The sequence below is a fragment of the Perna viridis genome, chromosome 7, assembly GCF_037379345.1.
Source record: "Perna viridis isolate PV_CMFRI_1.1 ecotype Kerala chromosome 7, ASM3737934v1, whole genome shotgun sequence".
Lineage (NCBI taxonomy): Eukaryota > Metazoa > Mollusca > Bivalvia > Mytilida > Mytilidae > Perna > Perna viridis.
The window spans coordinates 36,041,321-36,065,414 of record NC_142451.1 but is presented as its reverse complement, the minus strand read 5'-3'; the positions used below and the strand labels follow the sequence as shown (position 1 = coordinate 36,065,414).

The 24,094-nt window shown below is 31.7% G+C and overlaps 1 protein-coding gene and 1 long non-coding RNA gene across 2 annotated transcripts in view; one reads left to right on the top strand and one right to left on the bottom strand.

The window, feature by feature from the left end:
• Positions 1–24,094, bottom strand: part of LOC148612485 (general transcription factor 3C polypeptide 5-like) — a 34,450-nt gene that overhangs the window by 9,531 nt on the left and 825 nt on the right. Inside the window, exons 2-8 of the mRNA XM_088593966.1 lie at positions 22,473–22,671; positions 21,756–22,010; positions 19,525–19,658; positions 18,453–18,660; positions 17,503–17,672; positions 14,370–14,480; positions 6,608–6,737 (exon numbers count right to left, since the gene is read on the bottom strand). Of these exons, the coding sequence (XP_088450092.1) occupies positions 6,608–6,737; positions 14,370–14,480; positions 17,503–17,672; positions 18,453–18,660; positions 19,525–19,658; positions 21,756–22,010; positions 22,473–22,671 (1,207 nt within the window). The remainder of the gene's footprint in view (positions 1–6,607; positions 6,738–14,369; positions 14,481–17,502; positions 17,673–18,452; positions 18,661–19,524; positions 19,659–21,755; positions 22,011–22,472; positions 22,672–24,094) is intronic.
• LOC148612486 (uncharacterized) lies at positions 1,663–8,650 on the top strand. The gene is made up of 3 exons (XR_015924419.1): positions 1,663–1,758; positions 6,916–6,989; positions 7,970–8,650. It is a non-coding gene; the product is annotated as an uncharacterized LOC148612486 (long non-coding RNA).

Genomic DNA, 24,094 nt, shown 5'->3' with positions numbered 1-24,094 from the left:
AGGGAATCAAGGTTATAGCAGTAATCAGAAGAATGTAATCCAGAATGTAATTCAAGTTTCAGCAAGATTGTGCTTCTATATATTATTATGAGGAACTTTTTTACTCTCCATGGATTAATAATTACTTGCCCTTGTTGGATGGGAGGTGCTTCTTGAACACTGTAATTACCATAATTACAGGACTTAATATTATTCTCAACAACCAAACTTACTGGTATTTCATCATTTCTCTTAACTTTTATACCATACATTTTAATGTTGAAGAAAGGTAAAATAGGTGTAAACTCCCGTTGTAAACAATTCTAGAGATCAAAATTATCTGGTAATTAACTACATATTGTGTTCATACTACTTATCAAGTTTTGTAAAAATCTGTTCAGTTTTTCAGGAGGATCTGCAATGACAGGCTAAGATCAAATGGGCATTAACCCAAAAATTTTAAGGGATCAAACACACAACTACTATTTTATCCATATAACATACAACTTTCATGAAATTTCATTTCAAGTTTGAGAGGAGTTGTGGTGACAAAAACAGGACTAATGGACAGGCAGACAGGTCACAAGCATTATACCATCATTAACTTTGTTGTGTGGGGTATACAAATTTTCCTGATTTTCTACTTCAGTTTAAATCAGACATATATTTTTGGAAACATGCAGCATGATATTCCTATTAATTTTTATGTACAAATGAATTGTTGACATGACGTCAGCCTCTTCTTCTTCAACCTACTTGAACATAACTCCAACTACACAATATTGGTATGATATGTTTGCCTGTTTGGGATAAGTGATACTCTAATTTTTGATACAGAAGTGTTTGTTCATTGAAAAAAAAAAAAAATATGGAACATTTTCGCACCTGAACCTCCAGGATAATTGAGGGGGAAAGCTTAAGATTGACATGCACCTGTTTGTATTTGTAATACCCCAAACAGAAGTGTTTACATGTGATAAATAATTCCGGTAACCCTAAATCCCCAAATGCATAGATGATTTAACCTCTACCATTGTGCCCTATCTCAACAACTCCGTTATGAATATTCCATAAAAAGCCCACATCAATCTTAAGTATTTAATATGCACTTGATTAAAATAACTTGTTTATGACTGCAATGTATAAACTCTTGTATAAATTGTAATCTAAATTTCAACAACGGAATTTATGAATGGGTGGACAAATATGACCTTTTAAACTAAATTATTGATCACGCCATCAATTTTAATAATCTTGAACTTGCAGATTATAAAATGTTTATTGCACCAAGAACATAGGGTTGGGTCACATACACTTTTCACCTAATTTTACACCTACGTCTTTTCCTTGTGAAGTGAGATGTATCAAGAATTTTAATAAATTTTAGTCAGGACAAGTTGTATTTTGTTAGTTAAAGGTGGGGCTGAAACAAGATAAATTATATAACTGGTCGGATGGAAATTTTGGCACACATATCTAATACAATGATTGCTGAATTTGGTACTAGGTACAGGAGGGTTAAATTTCTCATAGTATATGTAACTACTTTTGTAATATAAAATGAACTAGATACACAGTCTCAAAGTGAGTAACCCCCTTCATCATTGAATATGAACATATAATTATCTCCCCTTGCAACCATCGTGTTAAAGTTAATTTCCATCACATGTAAATGCACATGTATAATACTTAATGATCATATAAAGCTTCATACAAATCATTGTATGCTGTCTATACAATGAAAACAGCATGCAGGGAGAAAGAGATTTGAATAACTTGGTAAGATCATACTATTCATGCACAAATTTCCCCTTGTAACATAAATATATGTGTACATACAGATGTGCAAGTACAAACATAATATTTTTAACAACATTTGTGAAAGGAAAGATCATTTGTGGTTATCTATTGTTTTGCTTATTAAGGAAAAACAAAATTATCTTTTAAATTGCATGCCATTTGTAACATTGTTGTTAAATTGCAGCATCAACTCAGCAAACAGGACTGGAATAGTAACTAAAGATGTCCTACTAGCATCTTAAATTAGATACAGAGACTTGTCAAACAGGAAGTAGATAAATGACAGATGGAAAAGTAACATGAATAATCAGAATTATGAATGATACAGTCATTGAATTATTCCGCTTGGGAAAATACTGCAAAACATCTATATTAAGAATAGTCAAGGTGCATGTATCCATTACTTCTCTAAAAGTAAACACGCAGCATCCTTTAAAACTTAGGTCATCACTTGTATACAGCTGTTCATAAAAAGAGAATGGTGTATTTTGATAAAATCTAAAATAAGCTGAAATCAAATGAGAGGCAAGGCATAATATATCAATGAATATCATGAACCAACTGAGTGAATTTCTATAGAAAAACACAGAACTGATAGTCCTCTGCTTTTCTAGAAACATCTGCCAAGTTGCTCATAAAAAGTAAAGTCCATGGTAGGTGAAAGTGGAAAAGAAAACTATGACATGATTAACAAATCAGTTTTCATGGATACACTGTAATGATTCATGAGTTAATGATGACGACCATAAAACTTCTGTAGCAATGACTTCAATCTTGTAGCAACATTACCCTGTTCCAGAAGCCTAATTGTAAGAAGTCTAGCTCAAGACAAAAAGTCTGCCCAGTTAAGAAAAGCTCTGGCATAATGTAGGAGTTGTGATATGAAAACTCCATATGTAGGTGCTGAAGGGATGTTGCCACAGATGAAAGGAATGTTGACAATATGGAACGAAAAGTCATTGAGTTTGTCATATAGTGGGGTCAATAGTTTTCCTTCACCATCAATCTCCAAGTGTAGGTCAATTATAAGACTTCACTGTGTATGTAGTATCCTTTATCTCAAGGTCTTTGGGGTAGATATGATGTATCAATCCCTGAAACTAGGATTGTTAAACGATAATACATGAACTATATAGCGGAAACTGAGATTAAAGGATCTAGCTAAATGATGTTCCTTCTTTTAAATCAGATCAGCTATAAAGTCAGCCTCATAAAGGAATAGGTCACCAAGTACAGGGGCACAATTTGTTCCCATTGGTATGCCGACTGTTTGTTGAAAACCACATCCACTGCACAAGACAAATATGCTTTCAATCAAAAATTCAAGCATTTTGAAAACATCTTTGGTAAATTTGGAAGATGATTTGAAAATATTTTTTACAAAGTATGAGGAATCTTCACCAAGAACTATATATTTGTATCTAGGTGTACTGTCTTTTTTTTGGAGTAACAACAATGTATAATGTTTTTGAGTCAGAATTTTCACTGAGTATGGGGAATAGAAGTACATGTATAAAGAGTTGAAAAATCATAGGTTTTAATGCTGTTGTATTATAATAATCTTGAATTGAGGGCTTCCAAAAGATCTTTCAAAGCATTTACGATCCACATTTAATTAATAACGGTACAGGTGTAACAAGCCTGCTTACAGGACTGGAGACCCTCTTTGACAGGCTGTGAGTAAAGAAGTTAAAAGTTTCAAAAGAAGTTTGGTGATACACTTTGCAGCTCCAGCTATGTAGCCTTGTTTGTCTGGATTCTTGTGGAGTTTACAAATCCAGTATATAGACAGTAGATTACAATCATTATCTTTGGTAGAGAGACCAAAAGAGGATAGTACAGTTTTATGGTTTTTGACTATTTCTTCTTTGGGGAGTGTGGTAGCAATATAGGTCTTATTACTGCTATTGTTTGAAATGTAGAGAATGTAAGAAAAATAATTTATTGAAAGTTGTCAGTAGTAATGTTCAATACATAAGCGTATAATGCATCAACTAATTCAGAGGTTCAAGTAGAAGATTTTCATCAGAATTTGAAAAATCCTCTGAAACCACGAGTGTCATTTCCATCTTAAAAAAAAAAAATCACTTAGAATTTCATACTGAACTTCTCTTATAAGAAAAGATCTATTGATAATATATGCAAATACATGCATTAAAATATTTTTGTAGCTGGAGAATCAAAGAATACTCTTAAAAGAAATTGGCCTCTTTGTATGCAATTTATTAATACATGCAAAATTGAATTTAAATGAGAGATTAAGAACACTATATTTGAATGTTAAATGCTGAGATTTGGATTAATATCATTCTTATTATTGCAACTTGACAGAAATTTGAAGTGCAATTCATTCAGATTATCAAACTTAATGTGCATTTTAATCATATTATCAAACTTATATACTCATGTTACATAGATTAGGTCTAAGTAACGGCATGTTAAGATTTGCAACTCTGAACATGTGGTTTTGAGTTAAAAAGCAAATGCAAATCCATTGGCAGAACTCCCTGTGCCTTCCACTGTACGAAAAGAAGGATATATTTAGTGCCAAAACAAGAAGTCCCTATTTTAGAGATTATATCAGTATTTGTCTGATGCTTGAAATACACCTATATGTACACTAGAAGGGTACAGAAACCAGTTTGAAATGGCAGTCTCCTATCACTAATCATAACAACAAATTGGCCTGGTAATGGGCATGTGTCTGTGTTTAAATGATTCAGGGATGGTTGTAGAAAGACAGCTGGTGTCTATTTAAAGGCTCGTGTCAGCAGCAACTTGGGGATTTTGCCTGAAAATGTAGTTTCAGTGTCTAATTTTGGCAGTTTTAAAATTAAGCATTTTAAGGTAAAATCCTGAAACTAAAACATATTTTAATTTCTTTTACTTTCATGAAATTCTGCAGAAATATGATATCTCAGCTTACTTATTACACCAGTTACACCAAAGAGTACAATAACATTAACAGATTAACCAGAAGAAAAGCTATATACAGAACAATAATTTTATTAAACTTTACTATTCCTAGCCCCCTTGAGTTCAGTTGTTGTGTATAAAGGGTGATAACCTACCAGATAAGCTAAATTACGGCATATTTCAGGTAAATGCATAATTTGTGGAAAATTGCCTTTCCTGGTCATTATTTCCATTTTCTCATAAAATCAGTGTAGTGATATTGGTAATCTGGTTATATTTTAAGAGGTGCATTGTACTAGGTATTTTGAAAAATAACATAGCAATAAGATTTTTATCAGTAAAACTGACTCATAACATGACGTCATCCCTGAAATACCTCACGTCACTTTTTGGGATATTCAAAGTACTCGAATTGTCATACAGCACAGACTAAGAATCACACAGTTATGAAATAGGCATGATATTAATTGTTGTTATCTCTCCCTTTTTCATAATGATCAATAATATTAACTACTAAAATTTCTTGAATTATCACAGATATCAAAATAGTATGACAAGTTGCTGAAAATTGTTATTTTAAGTAATTTAGGGAAAATATCACTGAGGGGCATGATATAAAAATGGCCATTTCTTTGTAATCCCATGTCTGATTTTGATAGTTTTGGTCTAATTAGTCTTGCAATACCACAAGCTTTCATAAAATGTAAATTTCTACAATTATCATACCATTAGCATAATGATTTTGAAAGCCTTATTTTTCCAGCTTTACAATGCTATGCAACATAAGATGTCATTTGGCCTGGGAATTCACAGTGAAACATTGAAAATTACTTGTTTAACATGTAAAGTAATGGAAATGTTAGAATTGGTTAGTGAGACCTAATTACCTCATAAAAAATTGTATCTACATAGACTTAAAAAATCATTTACTCAATATGTTTTACCATTACTGAAATTAATAGCTGTCCTTAACCACATGACACATTTCTCATCCTGCTTCCAGTGTTTATAGTTGCATAACTTGGGAATGAAATATTGCACAACACTGAAAATCATAAGTTAGTTTTCAAACAAGAAAGAAACAATCCAAAAAATGTTTTTGAGTTGTCCTTGTGCATATGGATGGACAGGAACATACAAGTATATAATAATAATATAAGGAAAATGGATATGGTGAATATGTTAAAGAGATAATAACTCAACCAGGATGAACAATGTCAATTCAAGGCCACCCATGGGTCTTCAATGAACCATGAGGAAACCCTCATACCACTGAGCAGACTGCAGCTGGCACCATAACAACATTATACACAGGTACAGTGCAATAGTTGCCTCTTATATACTAGTCCAAAAACATTAAGTAAACTGAAAGTGAAAGTCTGCTAAAAAGCAAGTTATTTTAAAAAAATTGGATTGTATTACTTAAATGTTGTTCCTTAAAAATGCTTAAACTAAGAGTCACTGTAAAAAGGGGTTCAGATCTCCTGTTTAAATAAATTAAACTATATACCTTCATTCTGATTCACAGATAACCCACATTAAAATATTTCAGTCTCAAATAAAGTCAATTCACCTTAGTACCAAAGATACTTTAGTACAATACTGTCAGAAATGGAAGGTGCACACCTGGCATCTATCTACTATGTAGAGCCTATATACACCATTTCAAAGCTGTTATACCTCTGCCATACTACAGGCTTAACAACACTTCTTGTGCAGTTAACAACTTCCCAGGTGTGTAATGAATAGTCTTTTTCTTATCCTATATATAGCAGAACCTAAAAGCTAGCAGAACGGTTCCTAGTCAATCAGGAAGCATTTATAGGTCTGGTGAGGAAAAACTTACCTTGCATTAGCCAGGCTTGATTCTGCCTTTACTGATAAGATTGTCATAGGGAGATAATCTACCTACCTTCAGCTGGTTCCATGGATGACCCTGATTGGTAAATCAGTTTTTCTGTGTGCTCTGTCATAAAATCTCTAAATTTCTCTATTGTCCCTTTTGGAAACCAACCGTCTTTTTCATCACAGTGTTTTGATTGCTGTAAAATAAAACTGACTGCTCAAAATCATAACATTTAAAAAAAAAAATAACAGCTGCCATAAAGAAAGCACTTTTAAGACCACAGTAGTCTGTAATCAGTATTTTTTTTCAGCTACTACCAAGACAACTAAGAAATTTTGACCAAATTTTCACTAGCCTGAATCATTTTTTTTTAGACTAAGGCAAAAGTCTAGTGGCTAAAACAAAGACTAACAGAGTATGTAGAACATATTGAAGACATAGTCTGTAGGTAAGACTTATGTGTGTTCCTCTATTATTATGCATAGTTGAATCATAATTATAAGCTTGAATATGCTAAGGAAAAGGGCACCAATAAGTGTCAACAAAGAGTTTGTATCCCCCAGTAAATGAACCAAAATGATTATATAAATCAAAACAAACAAAAAACAACTAACAACAACAACAAAAACCTTGCAAATAAGAAAACTTAAAATAACTTCTATGAAAAAATATTTATGTTTTGGCAAACACAAGTATTTCAAATTATACTGAATGAGACCACTGACTCTGTATCAGGAAAAACGTTTCTGTCTACATAATTTACATCTTCAGCATCAGCACTGTATTGATTTAGTCCAGCAGGCTGCATGCTCAGTGATCTCTTTATAATCATTTTTATACTAGTACTGGCTTTTTAAGTATAAGTCATGTTTAATTTACTCAGCATGCCATCAATATCATTGATTCTTACTTGCATTAAGAAACAGCATATCTAAAGTTAATGTGAAAATATCCTGGAAATTTCAATAAAGAATAATGCATCAATGACTTGACATTAAAGAGCTACTGGTATGGGAATTAATTCAGAATGATGGCAATATTATGCCACAAGTTATTTACAATAACAAACTCATTAAAACTTCTTTATCAAAAATTTCAAACATATAATTGCATGTCAAACTTAGAAAAACAAATAATAATTTATTATATAATGTCTAATAATAAAATTGCTTAAGCTTCAATGAAGGCATCATGGTTGACTTTATAAAGAATTAAGATTTTGTCAGGAAAATGACAGGCATTCTGAATACTGTAATTTTCTTGATTTCCTGTAAAATTGATCAGAGTATGATTCAATTCAGTATTTCCTTAATACTAACTTTTCTGCTAACTTTTTAATCACATTAGAAAATCTGCTACATGTAATAAATTCAAGGAAATTTTCTGAAAGATAAAATAAAATGAAATAAATCTCATTTTATTATTTAGAAGGTTATGACAACATTTTTCCAGAAGAAGGTATCAATATTCCAAGTGCAGTTAGTGCTGGGGTTTTTACTTCTTGTGAAAATTGTAGCATGAACAAAATTTAAAGGATTACATTATGTAAAATATGACTATTACCATGCATTTGCATTTCCCATATTATTTAGGGCTAATATGTATAAACTGAATATAAATCAATTACAGACTTCTGACATTAAAGTGTAATCAAAGCTAAATAGTATCTAACTTCATAATCATTTACAAGTTTTGTTCTGTTGCATCTTTTTCCCAATTTTTAAACCTGTTGAAAGTTTAATGTGCAGTCACATTCAAAAGTATTTCAACTGAGTATTATTTTCACTGTATACTCAAATGGAACTAATTTCAACTTAACAAAATAATTCCCTTGATCAACATATTAACAATAGCACATCAACTATATAGTGGAAACAGAGATTAAAGGATCTAGCTAAAACTATGTTCCTTCTTTTGGATCAGATCAGCCTCGTAAGAGTAAAGGAAAAGGTCATCAAGAAGAGGAGCACAATTTGTTCCCATTGGAATGCCGATTTTTGTTGAAAAACGCATCCACCGCACTGGACAAAATGTTGTCCATAAAAAATTCAAGCATTTTGAAAACACCTTCTTTGGTTTATTTGGAAAAACTTCTAAATATTTTTTCAAAATTAGACACTATTTATCAATTTGAATTTTCCTAAAAATTTTATTGGTTATAAGTATTGACCTTCACTTCCTGTTTCTTAATCATGAAATATTAATGATAGGATTGAGATTTTGATTGATAATTGTATTAAACAGAACATGCTTAGCACATTTAATACTTCTTGGCATATTTAGCAGCAAGTACTTCTTGATATATTTAACAGCAAGAACTTCATTCCCTAAATGCTAATTTATTACTAAACATCCAAAAAGATTGATTGATTGATTGATTGTTGGGGTTTAATGCCCGAGCAGCAATATTTCAGCTATATTCAGGCGAAAATAAGACTGTCAAATCTTCAGTTCATTTGAAGAAAAGATCTTAATTTTACTTGCAGAAATAATAGAATATTACTGAGATGAATAATTGCCAGAAATATATTGAAAGGTTATAAAAAATGTATTGAATAATATAAAAGGAATACAATACAAAATATCAAAAACTCAGAAATATGATGCTTTCCAGCTAGTTTGAGCATTGCTGGTGTCATAAAGATTATTGGAAACATTTTCAAATAAGTGTAAGCATTGGTGGTCTAGTGGTAGCATGCTCGTCTCAATGTAGGAGTTCATGGATTTGATCCCTAGCAGCATCATGCCAAAACTGGTTGGCTTGTAGTCAGAATAATGTGTCAAGAGTTGGGTGGCATGTCTTCCTGCAGACTGTTGCTACTGTGAGCAAGCACATTTAACTACAATCAATCAATCAATCAATCAATGAGTGAATGATTGCTTCAACCCCAAAAACACAAGAAAAAGAAACATAAAATGTTTAAGACCAATGATAAATGCAAACGAAAAATAGTAGTTATAAATAAAAGGTCTGTGCAGCTGTAGATTGACTGTCTTGGTTCATCAAATAGCTACAATAGTTATAGACCTACTTGTAAAAAAAAACAGTATAAAAGTTGGCAACCACATCTCCACTAAAATAAAGACGTTTCCCAAGCTGGAAAAAAAAATTTTTTTGAACAACAGTGACAAAATCTCACATCTACACCAAAATATGTAGGTAATGAAAAATACGTACAAACTTAAATGCAATTGGTTGGAAAAATCAACCCTATCTACATATGCTTAGGCATACATCCCAGTGAGGTTGTTGTCCCTTAGACTTATTCACCATGCCTATTCTCATTATATTCTATCAATGAACACATGAAACTAATAAACTAATAGTTGTAGACTACAATAATTCATTCAACAATTTTACATTTCAATCTCCGAAAGGTGAAATCTTCAAGAATAATCGATTGTCCCGGAAATATGAAGTCTTGCCAGTAGCAGCACCATAGCGATAATATAGCAACTCAATCACGTAAAAATTAATGCAATGTGAGCATATAAAGAACAGATTGCAGTAACAACTGAGCCATGACACATTTCAATCTATATATGGGACTAAATCAATTATAAAATTGATTGCAGGATTACATAAACCAGGATCTTTGTGTAATAGAAGTCATATTGATAGACCTTCTCATACTACAGTAAAACATTAACCAAGGCATCTGTGTAAACTTTTAATTGAAGTCTGGAGAATGCAAAGGGGACAAGTAGCCTAATAATTACTGTTTTAGTTTACACTTCCTGACATGACACCTTTACATTCAAAAGTTACTTTGTAATATTTAAAACTTGAAAATGAATTTTTGATTGCATGAAAAAAAAAATCAGGAGAATGCTGTAGGGATTCCACTATCTAATTCAGACATTAATAAAGACAGAGCCATAGCAATGCCTGGTACATGTATTTTGGTCTGGTAGCTGATCGGCCAAAAAAGTTATGTCAGAAATGATGTACATGTACATACTTCAGTAGTGACTACTTGAAATTTTTGACACTGGCAAAATGTGGGTTTCAAAAAAAGTCTTGCATATTCCTGTTGGTTGAGACCCTTAATTACACCATGGTTGTGCATCATCAAAAAGTCATTATTAAATAGTTTCGTTGCTCATAGGCAAGGCATAATATTAAAATACATGTATTTTAGATACTCTTAAAACAGTAATAGCAAGAGGACAATTTTGTGTAACAAGGATTCTTCTATACAAGATTAACATTGTAATTCATAAATACTAGTATAAAAGTACATGTAGAACAAATTTTACAAAATAGTTATGAAGTACTTTGATTTCAAGCAAAGCTAAACCTTGTCTAGTACTTGCCAGAATTTACAAGAAGCCTCAAGATGGGTTAAACATTACAATAGAATTCCTGATTACACTGTAACTTACTGATGCATAGACCACAATTTTGCACAGCAATATAATACAGGCTCCAGCAAAATGACGTAAGACTGGAGGGATCAATCTGTTGCACTGATTGCATTATACAATTCACGGAAAAGTAATTAAATTTTGCAGCTCTGTGCACATATTGAACTTAGCCCTCATCTGGCTATTCCAGAACTTAATTTAGACAATGAGAAAGGGTAAAACTTCTGGGTAATTCATCATACATGTACTTCCAATGCATAACACAATTACTTGTTTCATATTCATATTATGTAACTATCAAGTCTAAATACATCATAGCATGTAAAACCTTGTTATAGTTATAACATCATTTACAACTACTTATACAATCATAGTAACCTTTACCACACACATGTACAAACTGTGTATAAAAAACAACTATTCCATAGTTATACATGTATAATACAAGGTGTAATTCATCATTCAGATAACAAAGAAATAACATATGTAATAAATTCATGCTGCAAATACAGTGTTTCCTACAGATATTGAAAACAGCAGGGTAATCCAGGTCAAAACAGGGTATTCTAGAAGATTCTAGGTAATTTTGAGGGCAAATCATACAGGCATTAACATGATCTATATAGGAAATATTGACAGATAAGGGCAACCCATCAAAAAGGGCAGGGTGCCCACTTCTATGGAAAACTGTTTATAGTAAATACTAAAATAAAATTCTGATTTTGATACTATTTCAAATATTAAAGAAATGTAGGCTTCAGGAAATTGCTTTACTTTTCAATTTGAAAACATGGTCCAATCTCGAACGAAACTACTCAGCAATTTCACTACACTAAAAAATAACCTCGGATGCAGAAAGGAGAATTTCCTCTTGAAAAATTTACAGGAATTGCAGTCATACCTGACTCAAAGTAGTTCTATCGTGCTAAAAAATTTTGTTAGATATTACTAGAAATAAAGAACAATAACCCTGTCAAAAATTTATTTTCCACCTTTCAAGGGCAGTAACTCTTACAAGGAGTCATCTGACAACTTTGAACCCTTGAAGACTTTTGCAGGCCTTATAATAAGGATCATTTCAGCAACTGAAAGAATTTGGCTAAACCTAATGGTTTTGGAGATATATGGGAAAAATTACTGTCTGATTCCTATGTTCTATTTATAGTAAAAGCGGCTATGTTTTTTGCCGGATCAAAAATCTCCACGACATTTCTAAGCAGGATACCCTAAGGAACATTCATAATAAGTTGGGTGTCAATTGGTCACGTAGTGTCAGAGGAGAAGAGTTTTGGGCAATCTATCTACTGCTAGTTTGGCAAACTGTAATTTGATTACAAAATTTTCCATGAGGGGACACATCCAAATAATCCCCTTTCTAGTTACGCCTATGTAATGATGTTTGCAGAGCTCTCCACATGGAATTCCAAATAAGGAATAAAACCAGATGTAAGAAGCAGCAAATGTATCAAAAGAAAAATACAAGTTTCTGGCAAGAAAAATAACTTTATAACATTCTTTTAAACATTCCTTAACATTTTTACAGCTATAAAAAATAAATGCAAATAAATTTTACTTGCAAATAAAGTCATTAGAGAATTCATTTCATGAAATCAATAGCCAGAAATAGTTGAACAAAAACAAATGTTATAAAGTTTGCTGCAGCATTTGATTTACTGAAGGCTATTGCATAATAATGCTGTAATTTCATCCCAGTGGAGTTTTTAAGATTGTAAATTGACAAACACATTAACTCTCTCTTTAAACAGAATCAATTAGATCTATAAAACTGTCACATTTTAAAACTAGTTAATGCATAGAGGTAAGATGGCAAAAGGAAACACTGAGAGAAATCCTGCACAACAGAATAGTGAGAAAAATCTGAAAGTGACACTTCAGCACAAATGCACTGATAAAGTCTCAATACAAGTACCTTTCTTATTCAAGTACATGCAGTGCACAATGTCAAAGAACAAATATACAGAAATCCACTGTACATGTTTCATATAAAACCTCTTTTACATTTTTTTTTGTTCATATTTGCACATTTGTGAGGTATTTACTATAAGGTGTTCTTCTAAAAAGTTTGAAAGAAAAAATTGACAAAATAGATGTACATCAATAATCTCAGATAGCTGCTGATAACAAAATAAAAAAATAACTGTTTCAGAGAGAAATAAATAAAAACTTTAGATTGTTGAAATATGGAAGTAATAATTTTCAATCTAGTGGAATAAAAAATTATGTTATTAAAGAAAAACTATTATTATATACAAAGCAGTGTTTTACAGAAAGTTCCCTGCATAATACATGTACACTTCGATAATACACAATGTGAAATAAATCTCCCGCCAAAATGTGACAACTTAGATATCAATCTACCAATCACAGCATTTAAAATTTATGTTGAAAATATCAATAAATTATGAAGAAAATCTATATAATAAATAGGATAATCAATTCGTTATTGTGAATAACCAAAATATGATCACTTGTACAAAAAAAGCTTCAAGATTGTGCATGGAATAAGTTGCACACACTCAGTAAATCCTTGTGATAATATTTTGGTTATTCACTCCTATTAGACACATTAGACACAGAGTTTTGAAATGAGACCCAAATGTTCAACCTTGAGCAGTAGTGGTAAATTCATCAATATTTTCCATACATATCTCTCTAATATATATTCGACCATGGCTTGATGCTACTTTCAAAAGGGGTGAGGCAAAAACCTCCAAAAGCCATGGGACCATCTGTAAACCATCATGTCCCTAAGAACAATATGCTAAATTTCAATGAGATTGGAATGTTTTACTCACGTCATTGTAGATAAACCAAACGCCAACAAAAATGAAAAATAAGACGATAGGGTGATACCATTACATGACTGAAATTTTGTTTGTTGTAATATGAAAAGTTCATTTGTATTTTCAATGAAATTTTTAACCCTGAAGTTTCATTAAAAAATCAACAAAATAGAACAAAACCTACAATGTTAAATTTTACTGGTACGTTTCCCAAATACTGTTATTTCATAAAACAATTCAGTGGAGCAGACTGAAACACTAAGTGTAATGTACCAAGATGCAACAACACACAAAAATCAACCCTTTAATTGCAAGTTTAAAAAAACTGTTTCATGCATTTTTAAAACTCAGAAAGGTGAACCTACTATGTATAGTGGAATGACAGAAAAGGTAAAAAATCTGTGACTACAGTATAAAAATAGCAACATAGCAAAATGTGTCCCCTCAAAACTGCACTTATATCAGTACTATTCATGGATACCGGTACTTAAATCTATATATGTGCTAAGTTTGGTTTAAATGTTTTAAAGGAGAATGATTCTAGAAGGTACTCAAGGACAAATGAATGACCCAACTGAAAAACAGTTGCAATACTACATGTATATCTATTATTTTCCAACAACGAATAGATAACAAAGGAAAAACACTCTACATACCTTGCCCTTAGACACTAGATCCTGAACTTCATTAACTTGAATATCACAGACTTGATAAAACATCTGTCTACATGGAGGTAGTTTATCTGGTGTGTAGATGTGTATCGGGTTCTGAAAAATAATATTTAATTCAGCCATGTATTAAGTTAAAACATAAATATGTTAATCCAATGTCACTACTGTAGAACTATAAGCTCCAAACACATAGCTCTGAAGATTGCTCTTTTTATATTAGGATTTCTTTAGAATAGTCTATGGTTGCAAAACAAAAAATCCTAATATAAATAAAATGCTTATAAATATGACTGCAGAGTTCAAACCCTGAACATTAAGTGCAAGTTTTAACACAACATTTAAGCTTAATACAGCTTTGAATCTTGATTCCAATTGAATATTTGACCCAGGAAAACAAAGTGGTTCCTTTTTGTTCCCTTATTCATAAATGGTTCCAAAAACAACCCCAAATGTCAATCCCAGCCTTTCCTTTAAGGTAAGGCATTTTGTGGTACAAATTTAGAGATACATTCACGTTTTGTCAAGTTACTGTTCAAATATCATGAAAATGCTTGTTGGCACAAAATTCCCATTGAAGCAGTTAAAGGGGCAACCCCAAAGATGAATCAAAGCCTTCCTCTTATGATATGACACCTTATAGATAGTATAATTTCATTAAAATTAATTCATTTATAGTCAATTTATTGACTCGATATCAATTCATGAAAATGCTTGTGTCTGACCCATTTTCGGGGATTCCAAAACAGTTAAAGTGACAACCCAAAATATTGATTCAAATCCTCCTTTCGTGGTATGGCACTTACCAGTATAATCAAGTTATTTACTTGATATCATGAAAAATTTGTTTCTGACCCCTTATTCCTAAACAATTCAAATGACAACCTTAAAAATCAATCTAAGCTTTCCTTTTTGTGGTATGGCAATATACAGTATAATTTCATAAAGATCTATACACAGCAGGATGATACCATTATATGACAGCAAACAATTTTGCAGTTGTATAAAAAGTGACCATCAGATCTCCACATGTTAGAACATAACAACAATGCATAATTTAAAACAAGAAGTAAATATTTTATGCTATCATCTAAAAGTAAAGATCAGCAATTATAAGTTTATACAAAGAAAGAATTTGATAACTAATTAGTAAAAATCAATTAATTCAACAAACTAATACTAAAACATTGAACACTGTTTCCAGATGTGGGATGTGAATTGCTTTGGATTTTTATGAATGCAGATGTCACACAACTATATTACAATGAATAAAATATTTTGTATACTATTTGTATTTTGACATCAAAGGAATTCATTTGTTCACAAATTGCTTTATCCGGATGTAACAACTGCAACAGTAAAAGAAAACAATAGACATTACTGTTATGAAATAATCATTAATTATACATTTTTAATTTGTGAATTAATTTGTTTCTAGTTGATACTGACTGCTATTTCATATACATGTATATCGATTGCCCATCCAACTTTAGGATTATACAATGCTTCATTTCATTGTTGCATGCAAGGTTCAAATCTTACTACTCAAACTGTATTATTAAGGTCTCACTAACCACTTCCAGGTCAGATGGCCACCCCCCTATGTAGTACCAAAAACACACTGAACCTAGACATATGCATTGTAAGTGCATTATTTGTGTGTATTATGATTAAAAGTAGTCAAAATAAAGCTGAGAATCTGTACTTTAAAATCATATATGTAGTTAACTACAAAAGTGTATGAATATGTGAGTAATTTGCCTCCATGCTGTCAGTTAGTAGAACAGGTAAAAATGTGGATTTTCAGTATTATTTATTCAAGTAAATTTTGTGAAGAATTTCTACAATCATCGTACCATTAGCATATGATTTTCCAAGCTTCCCAAGATGTCATTTATCCTGGGAATTCACAGTGAGACTTTGAAAATTACTTTTTTAACATGTAAAGTAATGGAAACGTTAGAAGTGGTTAGTGAGACCTAAACAGCAGGGCAATCAATGATAAGGAGAAATTTACATTTGGTAAATTTGGTTAAAAAATATCAATATTGACATTTCTGCCTATGTACAATGTACTTTCCCTGTCAAAGACAAATGGTAGAAGTGAGCACAAACAAGGAGAAGTTCTTGCTCATTACTCCCTCTGGATTAGACCCTGAGACAGTAATGCCACACTTTATGAAAGTACAAAACATCTGAATTATATGAATTTAGTGTAAATTTGCTTTTGTTACAATGTTTTTTTTAAAAATAATAATAACTAGAGGCTCTAGAGAGCCTGAATTGCTCACTGTGTCAAAATACTCTTTTAAGCTGTTTAAAGCTGGACTCTTAACCTTATACTGTTCTATTGTCACAAGAATCATTTAATCAATTGAGAGCATTTAATTAAAAAAGGCATTGTGATGGCCATCACTCTCTGTTTAAACAATGTGATTTCTGCCCAGTGCTCTAAATGTTGAAGTGGGTATAAGACAGGAGTAACTAAGACTCTCTTAAGGTAGTCAAATGCCTAAGTCCATGTATTTTGCCGGATCGAAATTCCCATACATATTGTTAAAGATGTTTTACAGGACATTCATGCAATGTTTCGTTTCAATCCATCCAGGAGTTTCAGAGAAGAAGATTTTCAAAGTTGGAAATGTAAAATTCAAGAAAAAAAAACCATTTCAGGACCTATTACTCAAACTTATCTTTCAGAAAATTCAGCATAGGTCCATCTCATCATGCTGAACAATTTTATCCTCTGCTGATATTAGCTAAACACAACTGTTCCTGAGTTATTTGCAAAATTCTGCAATTGAACCCTACAGTCTATTTTTAGTAATGGAAGCAATATTTTTCGCCATATCAAATTTCCAAAAACAAGAATGGTTAAAAATACCCTAAGGAACATTCATGCAAAGTTGGTCTGTAATCTGACCAGTAGTTTCAGAGAAGATAATTGAAAAAGTTAATGGAATACAATGATGACAGACAAAAAGTGATAACAATATCTCACATGATAAGTTCAAAATGTGATGCATCCAGCTTTGCAAGTTATCTAGTATGCCTAATATTTTGGTTCCATTTCTTCATAAACAAGAAAATACTTAGTGTTTTAAATGTTTAAACAACTCACAGGTTCTGTATCCCCAGAGGATTTCCGTTTACTGCTGGGTCCTGGCTTGCTGATATCTAAACTTTCCAGATCTATTTTTGGGATAGTTGGAGCATTACGTTTCAGAGCAGGGAAAGCTAAGGTATTTTCAGATCGTTTGCATTTAATGGCTACCATATCACCACATGCAGCTGTAAGAAAATAAATCAAACTACCAACATCTGGATTGTGTGAACTGTCACAGATTGATTGATGCAGGAACTTTCCTGGCTGATTGTACCAAATTATGTTACAAACTTTTTGAGTGAACGGTTAATGCACAAATTTTCCATCCTGGTTATCTAAAAAGAGAATGCCCAAATTTTCACAATTAAGCACACCTCATTTGTAAAATTCATATTGTAACAACAATGTTTTTTGCAAAATCAAAAATCGCCACACAAGGATTGTTAAAAAAACCCTAAGAAATATTCATGCAAAGTTGGGGTATAATCTCAGAGGAGATGTTTGAAAAAGTTAACAGACAAAGACGACAGAGGACGATGATGGACAGCTAGTGATGGCAATACCTCACATGGCCTTTCAGCCAGGTAAGCTAAAAATAAAAGATGCATATTCAAAAATTCAACCCTTTGCAGGGATGACTTTATAGAGTCAGCAAAAATGTAGAAGTAAATATAAGATAAAAAAAAGAAGCAAAATAGTAATAACGAGTTTTGAAAAAAAGCAATTCTGCTAAGAAAAAGATAAAAATCAATCCCTGAATTTGCACAACATACTGGTAACATGAGACAGAGCTATTATGATTTAAATTGAAAACTTCAAGTCAAGGGGAGATAAATCATTTTAAAAAAAAAAACCTTTTATCATATTTACCAATATGTTAACATTACTCCAAACCAGAGATCACAATTTTTTGATTGGAAAAATTTAATGGGCCATTATCATTGATTTGTTATCTGTGTGTTAACCTTGTCTCTTTCTGAAGTCCACAGTCTGGTAGATCTTAGAATCTGGATGTTTTCTAGGGTCATATCCATACCGAACCCACAGACATCTCCATGGACCGTTGGTGTAATAAAAGGCTACCAATGGCAGTAAAAACTTCAGCTTGTCTTTGAATCCAGTAAAATGGAAGTTTAATGCAGCTTTTGACCAGACTGGCCTTTTGTCAAACAACTGAAATACAGAAAAAAAGATTTTATTACTAGATTTTATTTAAGATCTAGTATTGATCTTAACTTGAATTTTGTGACAATTAATATAATATACAAAGATCAACACAAGACAAGCAAAGAACATTTGACTGTGAGGTAAAAATTATGTTGTATAAGAATGGTTTACAGTAAAAAAAAAAAGTTTTTAGAAAAATGTACAAATGTAATTAAAAAAAAACTGTTAAAATTCTTTAATACACACTAAAAGAATAGCTCTGTTAAATGAATTTTATAATGATAAGTCATCAATATTTTGAATTAACATTTGTATTTAAAAAAATAATTCCATACTTCACTTTATTTATGAGTACATTAAGATATAACCTTTTTTTACATGTACATGATTGAACATTACCATGTTTTAGTATCTTATATACCAGTAGTACACATTATCTTTTTATCCTTACTTAAATTTACATGTACTTTTACTGTCTATTTTTGATAGTTTTAATTGTGGTAGTATAGGACAGGTTGAAAAGAAATTTGGCTGTTCACACATAGTCTGAATCTGTAATTAGCTTCATAAATAGTGTGGACTACAACATTTTTTAAACAACATCTAGGAATTTGATACTTCCTAATTTATAAGTTGGACAGTATATGAAGCATTGAACTATTTCAAAATTAATAGCATTTCTTACTGGTTAACACAACAAAAGCCAATCCAAAATCTTCATTTTCATTTTTTTTTACAAAATAAACATGCAACATCATTACCTTTCTGACCTCCCCTTCTTGTTTTTTTTACAAAATAAACATGCAACATTATTACCTTTCTAAGCTCCCCTGCTTGTTTTTTTACAAAATAAACAAGCAACATCATTACCTTTCTGAGCTCCCCTTCTTGTTCTGGTTTGAAGAACTTTTTATGTAACTCTCTGTTAGCTTCTTCAGAGGCTCCTTGAGGAATATCATCAACATATCCCACAAACCTAGTAAATACAGTTCTTTTCTGTCTGACTGAAATCAGGAGATAAAAAAACTGTGATAAAAAATTAAAAGAAAGTATCATCTGTATGATGGAACCTTTATAGAGTATTTCTTTAAATATATATCCTTATCAAACTAAAAGCAATACAAATAAATGATGTTTTACAGTTGTCATGCTAGGTACATTGTATACCTAATCATTCATAAAGTGAAAAATGGGAAAGTCACATGAACTAGAGGTTTTAAAGAGCCTGAATTGCTCACCTGGTTTGATAAGCAATATTCTATTTCTGTAAAAGTGACCATGTTTTTTCTTTGATAAAAATTCCTAACGCTCATACCTAAGAAACAATCATATCATATTTCATTAAAATCTGTCCAGCAGCTTCTTAGGAGAAAATTTGTTTCAAGTCATACATCTAACATTAAAAATAGCAAAAAGATGTTGACAAAGGGCAAGAACTTCAACATAGGTAATGGCTAAACAGATTTTCATGAAAACATTGACCACAGACAGATCTCATCATGCTGAACATTTTACTCTATGCCAGAATTTGGCTAAACCTAACTATTTAAGAGAAATATGCCAAAAACTTGTCCAACATCTACAAATGTATTTCTATTTTTGGTAACAGCAGCTATATTTGTTGACAGGAACCAAGTTTGGTTCTGAATGGGCTGGTAGTATCAGACGAGCAGACTTTTGAAAGAAATAAAAAAAAAAAACGTTGAAAAAGACCAATAACTCCAACATGGCTTAACAGATTAAAATGAAAATTTGACCAGAAATAGATCGCATCATGCTTAACACTTTTATCCTATGTAAGAATTTGTCTTAACCCGATGGTTTTTGTGATATCTGAAAAACTTATGTCTGACCCCTTTGTTCTACTTTTATTAATGGTGGCCATGTTTTCCAACAGATAATAAATCCCCACAACAGATCAATGCAGAATGCCCTAAGGAACATCCATACCAAGTTTGGTTCTGATTGGTCTAGAAGTTTCAGAGGAGAAGATTTTTGAAAGAAATAACATTAAAAATATGGAAAAAACATTGAAAAATGGCAATAACTCCAACATGGCTTAACAGATTTATATGAAAATTCACCACTGATAGATCTTATCATGCTAAACACTTCATAAATCGGTTAGGGTCAACAGACCAATTATTCATTAATATCAGTTCGCCTTTAATTCCTGTACCAAAAGGAATCAAAATTTAGCATTCTTATAGCACAACTCCTGGGAAGAGTTTACAATTTTCACAAGTAAAAGTACTTTCAATGTTGAATACCATTTGCTATCAAATTCTAAGTTGTAGATCATTCCTTGTGAACTGAATTGTTGGAAAATATCAGTTCTTATAATCTCCTACATGTATGTAACTATCAAGTAAGTGAATAGACTTCAGGTTTGAATTCTCTTCATTCATCTGTCTGTAAGTATGACATATCAATATTATACACATATCTGTCTAATGCTTGCTTTTTTTTTTAAATTTGTTTTCTTCTCTGAGGTTATCATGAGTTCTAAATTTATAGTGTTTCTTGCCAAAATTATTGCTGAAGTTTGATTCTAATTGGTTCAGTAGTTTCTGAGGAGAAGAGTTTTGAAAAATTGTGAAGGATGACAACGATAGATGCCAAGTGATGACAATAGCTCACATGGTCTATATTGAACATCCTCCACAATCACTTACAACATATGCCTCACCTACATGTATATAAAGCCATCTATTGGAACTATATTTGAAATCAATCCATTAATTGTGAGATGAGAAAATTGGGACAAATTCTGGAAGGACAGATGGACAGGAAAATCATTGAGTCGGGGTATAATATTAGAAACCATAATGTCATGAATTCTCCAGGAAACTTTTTTTCAGTTTTTGAAGTATAATTTTGTTCAAGACAGTTTGGCTTGTGACAATAATGAGTAATTCCAGCATAAATATATATTTATTGGTAAATATTCTATAGTTTTATAATTGTAGTTCAGATTACTAATTGATATTACTATTTTTATGTGTTTTTCATTCAATTTCTTCTTAGTTCCTTAAATTATGAGTTTTAGAAGACACTGTAGTTGTAATTCCTCTTGACTACACTTATGTACTTTTACTTACTTGTTCCTATCAAATGTGTAGGACGATTATGGTCAGGGTTGATGTAACCAGGTTTGTGAGAGACCTCTCCTCTATAGAGATAATCTTTGTCAGGTATGTCAAACCGAGAGAAGATCACAGGCGGCAAGTACAATGCTGCATCTCGGTTGAAAAATTCATTCCTATCAACATTCTTATAGAGATGAAACTGGGAGGCAATATTCTCATATCCTGACTCTGTCCTTCTGAATGGAAGATACTGGAAATCTGCCATTGCTAATAAAAGAAAGATTGAAACAATTATGTAATACATGTAGTTTTGAATTTGTATATACAAATAGACATCCAATTATCTCAAACTTAGCTGTCATTAATCTACAATAGATAAAAAAGAAAGAAGTGTCAAAGCAATTCTGTAAAATCTTTGTCAAGAATCTTTTCCAACAATATACATGTATTTGAAATCATATTCAATTTCTTTAAGAATCTTTGTCAACAATATACTGTACATGTAGTTAAAATCATATTCAATTTGCTGAAATTTTAAGAATTTCAACATTGTTAAAATTGGTTATTCAAGTTTACTTGAACTATAATTCATTAGGTTGCTTGTTACAAAATTTTACTTTCTTATGATAATTTGTTACTCTCTATACTACCTTCATTAACTTTAAAGTAGCTATTTAATTTCGTAAGTATAGATGTTTTTGTTTTTCTCTATAGTCATTAAAGAATTACCATTAAATCTATATGCTGTATCTATTATTCCAAGAACCTCTACCTGGTACTCATACTTAGAACTGTCTTCTTTTTTTGGCCTTCTCTTAACTTTCATCAACAGATTTGTGGTTGAGATTCTCTCTCCAAATGCTGGTTTACAGAATGCATCATCTGGTCTCCAATTTACTGACAGTCTTTTGTTTGGTTCTGAATACACCTTGAACAGTACAAATTTCACATTAACGGACACAAAAATTTGTTTTTTTCAATTTTGGGTTTATCTGATTTATCACACATAATATATATCATAAAAACGCCCCTTGTAGTTACTTACGTCTTTTAATTGAAGATAAACTGATGTCAACGATGACCCAAGCCATATGAATTTTAATTAGCCATGTGGTCATGTGACCATGCCACGTCATTGGTTCTCAATTCATAGATAGAGTGGTTGAAATGTGCAGGGCTTCTGCACTTTTTACATGATTTCTACAAATGAGAGTGAAAATATAGAAAGTTTTGGTTTGTCAGCAAATATATACTTACAAGTCGATCAATTTAAACAACTTTGAGAAGAAAATGATAAATAACGACAGAAATATTTAACTTTTATTAAACAACTTTGAGAAGAAAATGATAAATAATGACAGAAATATTTGACTTTTACATGTGTGGAGACTAGACTCCACAGAGAGACGACACCACTTTTCGAAGATTACATAGAAATATTTCGTTATGCTCTGTAATGTTCAATTGAACTTTTTACATAAAGTAAATTAAATTCACATTCTGTGAATTAAACTATTCCAATCTCGATCTTCAATGAAAATATTGATTTCATCCCTTTTTTACGGAACATTACTCCTGACAAATGTATCAGTACCCCGCAAGTACAGCTATAGGGTAATACTAACATGTTTATTATTATTTTTTTTTTGGGGGGGGGGGGGAGGTTTTGATAATTCTATTTGAGTTCCCATAAAGGTTTCGTACTGAAGTTTCCTCGTGTTCCAATTTTGTTTTGCTAAAATTAAATATTTCAATTGATCTATAAAAAAAATATTTTTCGTACCAGAAAAGCTCCCTTAAACTCACCTAGGGTCGCCTATTATAAATTGCGTATTGTGTCAAACTCTCCATGTAAATTGTCTTATAGAAAAATTCGTAAGACAAAAGAAATGCAATTTTATTTCAATTATCAAAGTCATACACCTGCGTCGACACCTGTGTCACAAGGTGCCAACCCGTGTCAAGATAAAAAAAGCCACCCATGCTTTCTCTTGACCATAATTAAGTCTACCGGGCTCGTTAATTTATGTAACTCAGCAGCAAAGAAAGAACAATACACAGAGTGTCAGTACTTTATTTGCACCCACCTGTACAAATCCTAAAAGTAGTATGCAAAGTAGTTGTGTTTTCGCCACGTGGGGATGTATGCCTAACGAAAATGAAAAGTTAATAGAAAACGAGAAGAACTTTAGTCTTCTGGCTTTCTAAACATAATTATTACACTCTTACACAGATCATTGGACCACTCTACATTACATAAACAAGCTATTTTTGAAGATTTATTAATTTTTTCAGGCATGTGTATACATTTTCAATGCACCCAAATGGAGATTGAAAACCAATGATATAGC